At 31.9% G+C, this 12,836-nt stretch overlaps 1 protein-coding gene across 1 annotated transcript; it reads left to right on the forward strand.

Annotated features, from left to right (window-relative positions):
* The first annotated feature begins 836 nt into the window (after positions 1-836).
* On the forward strand, positions 837-12,363 carry LOC148276447 (46 kDa FK506-binding nuclear protein-like). The gene is made up of 8 exons (XM_088234249.1): positions 837-946; positions 4,756-4,983; positions 6,294-6,472; positions 8,206-8,387; positions 8,807-8,963; positions 9,918-10,067; positions 10,889-11,061; positions 11,354-12,363. Exons 1-8 carry the CDS (start codon positions 937-939, stop codon positions 11,433-11,435), a joined length of 1,161 nt encoding a protein of 386 aa, XP_088090375.1. The 5' UTR covers positions 837-936; the 3' UTR covers positions 11,436-12,363.
* Positions 12,364-12,836: the final 473 nt, after the last annotated feature.

Here is a 12,836-nt window from a genome sequence, read left to right on the forward strand (position 1 = left end):
TATGTAAACTAAAATCTGTTTAGCTATGATTTTTCCTAAAATTTTAGATGTTATTGGAAGGTTAGATACCGGACGAAAATTCACCAGATCCTAGGGATTCAATTGAGGTTTTTTAAAAGTGAAGTAACTATCGCTTCTTTAAATGAATTAAGAACCTGCCCTATGCTAATAGGTTTAAGTTTAAGTTCTTAAAATAATAAATGTGTATATGTATATGTGTGTATATATATATATATATATATGTGTGTGTGTGTATATATGTGTATGTATGTATGTAAATGTGTGTATATGTGTATGTGTGTATGTATAGGTATTAAAATGTGTAAAGGAGTAAGTTTATATTTTATTAGTCTGTGCTTTCTATTTACTTTGCTTAGCTTGGAACGGGGTATATACCCTTGTTAGGTGGGCAAAGTGAACATAAAATTGTAATTATGATAAAATGTTTAAATAAATAAATTTTATCTACCCCCCTAAAGAGCGTTCAGAATCAGAGTTGGTAGAAGGATGAAAGAAAGACCTGCAATATTTAATTGTAAATTTTGAATGAAGTATTTCAAAAACCCTATTTTTTCTCAGTAAAATTTTGTTCTTAAAATTAGCGAAAATATTACAATTTATTTGTAGTTTTGGCAACACTATTAATCTAAAGTATTTAAATTAAAATTTCTACAAATACCCATGTAATAAGATTTATTCAAATGAACAAATATTTTATTTATACCATGATTTTCAAATTGAATTGCATCAAATACTTCAATACATCTACCTATTCTAGAAAAAAAATGTTGCAGTGAACGAGGAACTTGAACTGACAACACTAAACAGGCAACACCGATCCACACTTTAGCAGTTTAGCACGTTTTTCGAGAAGTTGGCGCGCATCATTGTAGCGCTTTAATTTTTAAATAAGCGCCGTAATTTTCAACATTCATAATGTTTTGGGGTAAGTTAATGAAGTATTATCGATTTTCCATCCTTTGTTCATGAATCTGAGGTCATTTTGTTTCACGCATAACCGACCGGCCACATTCCAACCTCAACACGTTCACCATGCTTTTTCAACGTCATAATGCATGTAACATTAGATTTTACGTATTAATTATCAATAATATTCTAATTTAGTATTTTACCGATGATTCTTTTAGCTAAGCATTCTATGCCACACGATAATTAATCGTAAAAAATGTTCGCAATGAAACGATATTGGCCCAGCATTTCCTTTCGCATACGCGTTATTTTTTTCCACGAATTACTTAGATTTTGTAGGTACCGTAATGACAATGAATTATTTACACAATTCTTTATTCATCAGGAGTTTCGTTTGAATCTCCGATTCCAATGTTTGATTAATATTTTTATTTTATTGTCTAATTCATACACGTTTATTTAGTCCACATACTCAAAATCTTTCCAGTTCTGGTAGTCAATTTGTGACTTTGTCTGCACATTCAACACCACTACAAAATAAGTGGTGTTTAATTAGTATAAATTAAAAGTCAGCTGCAGTTTTAAAGTTAAAAAATAATTTTGTCAATTAAAAAATCAAGCAGGCTATACGTTTCTGTTAACATTTAAGATCTAAGGAATATTTTGACGCGCAGCGCCGCTGCAATGTAGCGACGCTCTAGTGCAGTTTAACTGTTAATGGAACTGTAGGTATAGAGTAGCGGTTCCCAAAAAGTGTGCCGCGGAACCCTGGGGTTCCGTGGAAGTGTCAAAAGGGTTCCGAGAGTTAAGGCGCATTGTCGTAGAAAAAAATACACAACGAACTCACAGAACCCATTGACAAATCAGACCAAACCATTCATATTAACTGTGTCGGAGTATAAGAATTTGATCAATATTAAGAATTCATCCTCTTTAAAACAAAATTTCGAATCAGATTCAAATTTAAATGACTTTTTGATTGGACTTAAAGAATACACCGCTATCATTGAGAAGGCTATCATGGTTCTGCATCCGTTTGTATCGACTTACCGATGTGAGACTGGCTTTTTAGTTCACGTCTACACTAAAAACAAGTTAAGAACAAGACTGGATGCTGCTCCAGATCTCCATTTTCAATTGTTGGACATTCAACCTAGTTTTAGTGCTATTATAAGTAAAATTGTGACAAAACAAACATTCTTGACATTAAATATGCGCAGTAAAGATTTTTAATTCAAAATATAGTCTTTTAAAGTCTAACACTATAACATGCAAACAATAAGGTTTCATGGGTCCTAAAAATAAAATTTTTGTTAATTTACTTTTTTATTGTCGAGATAGGGTTCCGTCAAAAAAGGTATATCAATTAGGGTTCTATCTGTGAAAGTTAAACTAACATAATTGATAAATTTGATGAAAATGTGCATTGTTCATTATTTTAATCTCAGTTTATTTTGCCTACTATACTTGTAAAATCTTTGGCATTTTTTGTCGATTTAAAAAAAATAAATTTTATGTCTGTTTTATGTCAGCCCCAAATAGGTACCTACATAAGTAAAATAAAATCAACTGGGTTAATAATGGAAGAAAATACAAAGAAGGACACGTTTAGTAAACATATGTTTTTAGCTATGTTTAAACGAGATTTATTTATTTTTTGTTTTATATACCGCCTAAGCCAATTACAACAGTTTTATGAAGAAAGATATGTGTAAGAAACTGAACAAAAAGAACAAAACTATATAGCAAACACAAACAAAGGCAGTTTGTTAATAATGGTATACAATATATTTTAAATTTAAAAATACAATCAAAATATAAGATTTTGAGCTCACCCATGCCAATACATCTTCATCCTGCACTGTGCTAATGGCAAGGGGATCTACAAAAAGCCGGAAGATCTATCCCAAAAAATTCAAATTTCAGTGACGAATTGACTAATCTACACATTCTGGACATTGGGGCATAAAAACAAAAGTTGCTCTTAGAAGATTTGATAAATAGCCGATTTTGGCTTCTGGTGACTCGGTTGGGAACATGAAAAGAAATTGATTGCAACTGAGATGGGACATAGAAATTGACATAGACATCTATGCCAATTTCGGGAATCCTGCATCGTGTCCATTGATTTTTTAAAGCTGTCTAGATATACTTTCGTGAAATATTTGAACTTCTTGTACTCCTATTTGTATTATTTTCTCAACTGTTGGAATAACATCTGTCTATCCCATGAACTATTTCTTCTGTATTGTATTTTTAAAAGACTTAATGGTGAAAATATGGAGGCATGGTAAATGATCGAGTAAATAAAGGATCCAGAGCATTTGTACATTTCATTTCTTGTGAAGACTCATAAATATAACAAACACAACATTGTTGACAACTAAAGTTGTCAACGATCCAAGTAGTGCGTTGCCACATGCATATGGTTGCCATATTTGCCTAGGGCCTTGTTAGGACATTCTGAAATGTGGAGGTGTAGTAACAAAAAAGGAAATATTTTTTTAAGATATAAATTTATTTTTCTTACATTACAGAAGTACTTGCTGACCATAGTTCTCAGACAATTTAACTTTTTTCAAGCAGTTTCTTTTGCCCTTTTACATATCTGTTGAACTCCGCGCAAGTCGTCTTAAAATTTACCTAATATTGCAATATTCATTCTACAGTCCCTGGCTGCAGACAATTTTTTTAACCTATCCGCTGGGCCAACATCAATGAAAATACTATTTCCACAGTAGAAGAGAGTTAAATGTTGTGAGTTTGCAGGGCAGGAATTGAAATGAAATGAAATACTCGCATAGTTTCAATAATTGACAAAAATAAATCAACTCTATCGAGGCAAGTTAGGCCTCTTTGATGTTCTTTATATACTTACATAAATTGCGGCAAGCATTTGCCACCCAATGTCGCCCTGGCCGCTGCTCCGCGAATTCGGGAGGATCTACTCGTTTGTAGTCAGTACAGTTGCGAAAGATTTTTTGTTAGTTAATAGCATTGCTGCATTGCTGCATTGTGCAAGTTTAAATCGGGACATTGTGGATTTTGTCAGGATAGAGGGCTCAGTAACGGCGACAATCCCGATACAGCAATTAGTCAAATATCAAATAATAATAGACAGATTTGAGAAAGATTTTTTGTTATGTAGGCGGCCTCCTCAGTGGACCAAATATGGGTTCGATTTGCGGTGATAACTAAATGTGATTTTTCCCAGGGTGTGTGTTCTGCGTTGTAATTTACCACTGTAATTGGGCATCTTGACCTGTTGTGGTGCAAAAAAACAAACATCATTACTATTATACCGTTCTCTGTGGTCACGCAGACATTTTTCATCTCTCTTTTATTTAATTTTTGAAATTTTAGTTTCAGTTATTCTAATATTCTGTATGCATTTTATGTTTTTACATAAATTTCTAAATAAATAGTAAAACGAAATAAAAAATATTGGGATGGATGGCAACCCTACACTTGCGATACACTTCCATTTAGTCAGCAACATGCTTACTGTTCTTTAATACGTTCGCGAAGCCTTTTTTTTTTCATAGCTTCCACACAACTTTCTTATTTTCAGGAATATTTCACATCTTGATTGGACTTTTTGATTTTGTTTTGTATTGTTTTTTGTTTTTGATTTTAGGTCAATTTTATTTGACTAGCATACTGGGACACTTGTTGCGGACTGTTTTTTTATAGGGATATCTCTTATCATAAAAATAGTTACTTCAGTTTGACTTAAGCTAAAGTCGTCCCTTCACTACCAATGTCTTTTGACGTTACAGCACTGTTTCCAGAAGGATTTTTTAAGAGTTAATAATTGGTTTTTAGGGTTGATAATGGAACCGCAGAAGCGGTACTCGCAGACGGTGAAGAAGGCCTTCCATATCTCTCACGCGGCCATGGACACAGCCACAGGAGACGGGGACATCTGCCAGGTGATGGTGGTCGTGGACGGCCAGAACTTCCTGCTCTGTACTCTGCAGAAAGGAAAGACGATCCAAACCCCTCTGGATCTCTTCTTTAGAGAAGGAGAAGTCATCTCCTTCATTACCAATGGTAAGACTACAAACTCCTTTTCAAATTTGCTAAAAATACAGTCATCAGTAGACTGCATACTCTGTGAAATATGTACCAAAACATCTGTGATTCATTTTATATGAAGTATAGTACCTACAAGGCGATACTTGTCTTCCTATTATATTTCAGTAGTTTCTAAATAACAATGTTTTTAAAAAGTTTTTTCAATTCAATTTTCTTACATTTTTTTTCATATTATTATTTTTAAAATGAGTTTATACCTTTTGATTATTTACAAATTATTCTTTAACTTTTTTCCTTTGTTTCTCTTCGTATCTCTTTAATATATTTTTCACACTTTTTGAGTATTTGTGAATTGTTGTATTAACTGTTAGTACAAATTTATTCATAAATCTTTATTTACTTGTATGTGTATTTTATAATGTATTTTTTTCCCTATATGTAAAAGCCACAAATTTGAATAATTTATTGAATAAAATAAAAAAAATATACATATTTCAATTAAACTTATTACATTCTTGACTTTTTTTACAATAAGGAAATACGTATTCAATGTTTTACACTGTATAATGGTGATTTAGTGTGTAGTGTAATTAATTGGATGACTCAAGATTGGAAAAATGAAAGCAGATTAAGTATAGAATATTTAATCTTGAATGCTATACATGGGATAACCACGCATTTATCAAAAGGAATTAACTATTATTAATGTAGAACAGGAGCCCTGTGTGGACGCGAGAACCGATGCGGGAAGAATGCCAGGAGTTGTTAAAGCCCTAGTGTGAAGTTGGCATATGGTATGACTTGAAGTTAGGTTCGCAGCAGCGTTGCCAACATGACAGTGTGTTCAGTCCTCCACAACACCTTTTTATTTTTAGTGTTTAATATACTTACATTCACTTATAATACTTATATCCACATTGCCTCTCCATAATTATCCACCCCGTGGTTTAGTGGTCAGCTAGAGGTCTCAGATTTCATTTCCGGACTGGCACCTGAAGTGTAAGACTTATCATCTAACCTTCATGTAAAAATAATTATCGAGATACACTGCAGTTGATGTACCAATGCAGTGCCATATGCACCATCAGGTGCGAAAATGGAATGATGATGATCTCTCCATAAAAGAGAAAAACTCTTGTCCTTAGAAAAGCCCGTTAGTAAATTAAAAATTATAATTCTAGACTTAAGTTGTATGAAATGGATCAGAAAACTGGTCATAGTTGTATAATATGTGCACCAATTGGTTGATACCTTGTATGCGAATGCTGCACTGGAGTTTGTGATACTTCAACGGGACCAAAACTTCAAGTATTATTCTTACTTAGGTAAATGTCACGTTCATCTAACGGGATACCTGGACTTAGAATATGAAGATCCTAGCGAGGGGGAAGAGGAGGACGATGAGGAGGAAGTTCCCGAGTTGGTAGAACAGCAGAAATCCAAGAAGGCAAAGAGGAAACTGGAGGCATCTCCAGAATTAAATAATCTCACCAAAAAACAAAAGGTAAAAACGTAAAAATATTTGTTTATGATTTAAATAAATAAAATAATGACAATACTACAACTAGGTAACTTCAAAATCAGCATTTTTGAGTGAACCACTAAAAACATCTCCATGAATACTACAAATAGACAAGTGGTGTATCCAAATCATGGTAGTATTGTGATTGTAATGTGTGGTAATATTTGGCCAGTAAAGTAAATATGTTTTACTGAAATGCTATTGATAATATTGTTATTAGCAATAATATTTACAAAAATGGTAATTTTACGCGATAAACATTTACTCAAAATTATTATTCTCGATAAAAATTCTTCGATGGTGGAGTATTTTATATTTTATTGAATTTTTAGTAAAAAAAATTTTTATAAAATAAAAAGTAACCGCTGACCGAAACAAGATTTTCAGTCAAAATTGAAACGGAATTTAGGTTTCTGTTCTAGTTTTGGCCGAAACCAAATTTTATATAAATAAATTAAAAGTCACTTTAAAACCTAGAAGTGTTCATTAAAAAACGTGTAGAATATACACAATGAAAGAAAAGGCATAAATTTAATTAGTAAATTTGTTTATTTTTAGCGTTTTTTAAGTCATTATGTTATACCTGTAACTTATGTGTGACGTTTCTTCAATGTTCGCTATAGGAACATTAACTCATTAACTACAAAGGAATTACAAAAATATAAATATGAAAGATTTTAGAACTACTAACAAATCACAAAATAGACAGTGGCAATACAATAACCAATTATTTGAATAGACAATAATCCATACGACACATCCCGAATGCACGTTTCGGTCGAGCCGAAGTTTCAGATAATTTTTGGTCGAAATCGCGGCCAAAACTCATTTTATTGGCCAAAACTGGGCAAAACCGAAATTTCGGTCTGTCACTAAAAGTACATTTTTTATTCGAATTTATTGCGACACAGAGTGAAAACATTTTTGAGAAGGGAACATGGAAGTCTAGGCATTTAGGAGACTTTTGATCTGTCATTGACTGGTTCTTTTCTCAGCCCTGTAAATGCCTAGACTTTCTCCTCTCCAAAATGTTTTCCTTAGCTGTCGCAGTAAATTTCAATTTTTGTAACTCTCCAGGGAGTGAAATCCAACCTTTCCTACAAATGTTTTGACATACTCTAGAGTTTTTGTCAATAATATTTTCAAATTATTATATCACTAAAAAAACATCATGAAAAGAAATGTAAACATGACTTATTTTTTGTATTGCCGAAATATTGAACAAAAGTAACTACTACGTGCCGTGGGGTAGTTACTACATTACTACAACTAGGTAACTTCAAAATCAGCATTTTTAAATTAACCAACGAAAGCGCATATTTGTATCTTCCTCCGTGTAAGCTATAAATAGGCAAGTCGTGATTCATTAAAACCAAATTATGATGATTTGAATGCATGATTTTCTATATATAAAGTTTATATTTGAAGCACTAACTTTGTGGTTATTCATTATAATAAAATAAATAGAACAACTCTATTTGTAGCATTCTTGGAGGAAGATAAAAATATGTGTTTTTAGCGGGTAACTCACAAATGATTTTGAAGTTACTTAGTTGCAGTAATATCCTTTTTAAGACAAAGCAAGTTTAATAGCAAGTATTTATAGATGAAAACTGCAGTGGTTATCGGAAAGAAGAATGATATTGTTAAATGAGACTAATCAGTCAATTGTCTATATCTTACTTATTTAAACTAAAATCAAAATCTTATTTTAGAAAGAGCAAAAGAAGAAAGAAGCCGAAACTAAAAAAAAACAAGAAGATAGCGATGACAGCTCTGATGATGATTCCGTAGACATTCAGAAACTTCTCGAAGAAGATGACACAGATGAAGCTGATGACTCCTATATGCCCAATGATGACTCCATGGAGAAGCTCGAAGATGATGACAATGAAAGGTATGTCAATTACATATCAGCTGTGTTTTTATAAGAACTTTAAATTAATTGAATTACCGCAGAGTTCTTCCGGGGCACCGGTTCTCAAAACTCAATAATTTGCGGCTTTGGGCCCTGGTGAGGTCCCATTATTCATATCCAAAGAGGAGAATAAGTGTTTTGCTGGCCTTAACAATTGATCAGTTTACATCCTTAATAAAAACCCGAAATAAATAATAAATTATTCGTGCAACAAAAAGTTATTAATTCTATTTTTCTTTTTAATACTTAAAATGATTACATAATATAGCGTTCTTGTACCTTGATGGAATGGACTAGTTGAAAATGCTATATGCAAATGGTTGGAAAAAGCTAAAACATAAATTATTCTCTACAGTTTATTATTTTTAAAAATTAACTAATCATACATTTAATTTTAGTGATGACGATGATGATGAAGAGGATGATGATGACGATGATTCATCATCAGATGATAAGTCTCCCGAAGTGATTACTCCCGTCAAAAAGGACAAAAAAGACAAAAATAAGCAACAACAATCTCCTCTGCAGAATGGACACTCTGAAAAGAAAAATAAGGTAGTACACAATTGTTCTTAAAGCCCATTCACATTTTGTAACAGAATATCAACATATCGATGGCTCCGTTCCATAGAGAAATAGCTAAAAAATGTGAAGTTTTGACTTATACTATTCATTGTATTTAAAAAGACCCCTTTTCAATGAGGAAGTTCAATGGTATTAAAAAAAAAAAAATTTTGTTAATAGACTGTAAAACTAAAAAATTTTTTTTCTTAATTTTTATATATTGTATTATCGGCGCTACGATTTTTCAAAGTTTTGTATTTCTGAAATAACTCCGCGTGTAACGTCAGAGGTTCATTTCCGCTTATTCTCATTCAGTTCTTCCTATTGGTCCAGAAGCGACAAGCAGACCGGAAATCTTCCATAGCTCTCAGATCATAGGTTGATTCACATAAACCAGTGATGTCATTTAAAGTAGTGCGTTTTTATCAAAATATTTTTTATTATTTTTTCTGTACATTTTCAAGAAACTTTGTTCTACAATTGAATGCTCTAATTTTTACCCCGCGTAAGAAAACATTTTTTGTATCCAATTTCCCGTAGGGCTGAAGTTCCTCATTCTACAAAGGTATAACTCCTAAAAACTATTGGTTTTCTCTTGTTAGACAGGTGTTTTCTTATGGAAATAAATAAACTGAACAATTTCTCGGCTCCTTAACTAATTAAAACGTCATGATAATTTGCATAACAACTTTAATCCTAAAACAAGTAACCATTGTGTATATATTTCACAGGAATATGTACGTATTTACTTCACCTAAAGTGATATAAATAATTATTTGTTACAAATCAATTTAGATTTGTCAAAAATTTGGTCAGCCATTACTCAAAACTTGTTGTTTAATATTTATCTCTGTATGGAACTGAGCCATTATGCATAATGCAAAGTGGCTTTCAAGAATTAAAAAAAAAATGTTTCTCAGTATCATTATCTTAATCTTATTTCAGAATAAAGAGAATGAACAAAAAAAAGGTGAATCTGTAGAGAAGTCTCCAACGACTCCCCAGAAAGAAAAGAAAATCCTCACAGGGAATGTTGCCATCGAAGATTTGAAGGTGGGACAAGGGGCTGTTGCTAAACCAGGAAAAATGGTTCAGGTAATTGCAAATCATTTAAATTTGGAAATGTGCTGCGAATGTGATGTTGCTTATCATAGGAATATGCATTTAAACTTCTAAACAAAAAATCTCTCATAAACATAGTACGAAATTATGTTCAGATGGGCATGGTTGAAATTCTCAGTCGCCTGTTATACCGTGTATATAGGCCAGATGAATTGAAGAATACAGTTCTGTATGTGAAATTGAGCCAGAATATATTTAACTCAATGGCTACTCGAGTAAATATCTTGAAAATGAAAATCGAGTGTAGATTAGTCACCATGTTTGACCAATGAAGTAAAAAAAAAAACCTGCATGGAACTTTGCGCGTTGAGTTACAAAACCTGATCCAGAGGGCTCTACTTACTAAGAAATGTCAAAAAACATGTTTTTCATTATATCACAGTAAACAACATGAGTTGCAGCCAGTTTTGCAACTCATCCGATTATTTATTTTTACTCAATGTAGTGAGATTTGTGACTCACAGTTGTCTTGTTTTGTAGATTTTTCAAAACATTCATTTGTAAATTATAATTCTTAATGTTTTATTTTTTTTAATTTGTCCAGAAAGGGTTGTGTAACTCTACGACTCAATTGAATTAGAATAAGTAATAGAAATATTTAAGGGTGAATTAGAGCCCTCGGGTGCTATTCTGAACTACTCTCGCGGCACGAGAATCAGTTTTCTCGTGTATTTTGTATGCAAATACGCGAGATAATACGGCCGCAAGAGCGTTTGGAATACCAACCCTGAGGAAATAGTTTTTTTTCTACCTTTTCCTATGATATGTACCATGAGCTGTGTCAAATGTTCCAGGTACTGTACGAGGGTAGACTGAAGAGTAACAACAAGATGTTTGACAGTTGCCAGAAGAATCCCGGGTTCAAGTTCCGCCTGGGCAAGAATGAAGTCATTAAAGGATGGGATGTGGGTGTAGTAGGAATGAGGATCGGAGGCAAGAGAAGAATTGTCTGCCCACCAGGAATGGCGTAAGTTTTACTTCATTTTAAATTCCTTCTTTAACAAGCACACATCCAAAAAAGTCACTTTTCAAAAATCATTTTATCTAAATCTTTAATTGAAGTAGATTTTATGTTGATCTCAATTCGACGGAACTCGTATGCTGTGTTGTTGAGTTGGGACATAATATTTATGATGTTCAAATAAATGTTTTATAATCATAAATTACCATTGTAATTTGGACTCGCTAGTGGATATTATACAATCAATGTGAATGGACATTAAATGTAGAGTAGTTCTGAAATAATTTTGTTATTTCAGCTATGGCAACAAAGGATCTCCCCCACTAATTCCAGGAAATTCAACACTTGTGTTTGACGTCGAGTTGAAAGCGGTAAATTAATCAGTTCACGGAATAAGAACAGTACATTGCCATCAACACTGTGAGAGTTTTAATATTAAGTCCTATTATTCTAAGATATTTGTTTAATTAATGAGAATATGTTACTTCAATATTACAACGTAAGGGTGAAAAATAACATCTTGTTTGTTTGTAATGGAAATTATGGAGTGTGTTAATTGAATTTCGTTAGTTATTTAGTTCACTCGAGGTGCTGTTACCGGTTACCACCTCTGATGTTTCTTAATTCGTTAAAAAATATATTTCAGTATTTTGGTTAAGCTGTCTAAAATAATATAAAAATAAACATTTCCTTACTTAATACAAATCTGTTTGACATTTTCAATAAGGTGGCCTCTAATCTCATTGAGTTTATTCATTAAGCTCATTTAGTTATAAGGTTTCAGGTAAATTTAGCATTACTAGCTAATGTTACCTTTATAGTTCGCACAACATATGTTTTCTTTTTATACTAAACTAATTAGTTCCTCACCGGTGACTTATTTCTCTTACAAGTCAAACATAGTTTTATCACAGAATAGGAATTTAGCTATTTGTTTACTACAGTACATAGATTGTAAGTGATGTGATACATTAAGAATATAAGTTCCATTCATTAATTAAATGTTATTTTACTTCTCTTATACCAGTAATTAATTTTACTAGAAAATTCTACCGCAAAGATAAAGAAATTAAAAGATGTTTTGCATTTAGCATTTATTTTTGTATTCCAGTTTTGGGTGTATTTTCTTATTTATACATTTTTCTCGTAATTCATTTGAAATATATTAATTGATAAAAAAATTCAAATTGTACTGTCTAATTTCAATAGTTTTATCAATTAACAGACGTAATGTGCAACATTTATAACTGATTTATTTTTCTATTGTATTATTTTTATGTTTCTAAATAAAGGTCTTAAATTTGTAAACATGTTTTTTATTCCAAATTATATTAATTTCTAACTCCAAATTACAAGTTTAGATTATTGAAAAATAAGTATTAATTATGTCCCCTAAAATCTTATTAACATTAAATATGTAGCAAAATCAACAATTATTTGTGCCTAAATTTTATATGCATACATATTTTATAAACAGTGGATGTTCGTGAAATGGCTTAACATCGGCAAAATGTCTGCTTTATTAGTAGGGTATTTAGGAATTTTTAAAATTAATCGTTTTATTCTGTAGAAGTTTTTCACATTGGTTTTTTTTTGGTAGAATTTTGCAAATATCTAAGCAGTGAATATGTCAATGTGAATTTTAATTAAATTAGAGAGGAAAATTTTGCATAAAACTGCATACTTAATTAAAACACTGTTGGACTTGTGTCCCGACTAATTAAGACGATCAATGAACGCAATTAAAAAAAAAATTAACAATGATGGAAAAGACAGATGTA

This window comes from Micrasema longulum, unplaced genomic scaffold, assembly GCF_059751315.1.
Source record: "Micrasema longulum isolate JH-2025_06_02 unplaced genomic scaffold, ASM5975131v1 h1tg001217l, whole genome shotgun sequence".
Lineage (NCBI taxonomy): Eukaryota > Metazoa > Arthropoda > Insecta > Trichoptera > Brachycentridae > Micrasema > Micrasema longulum.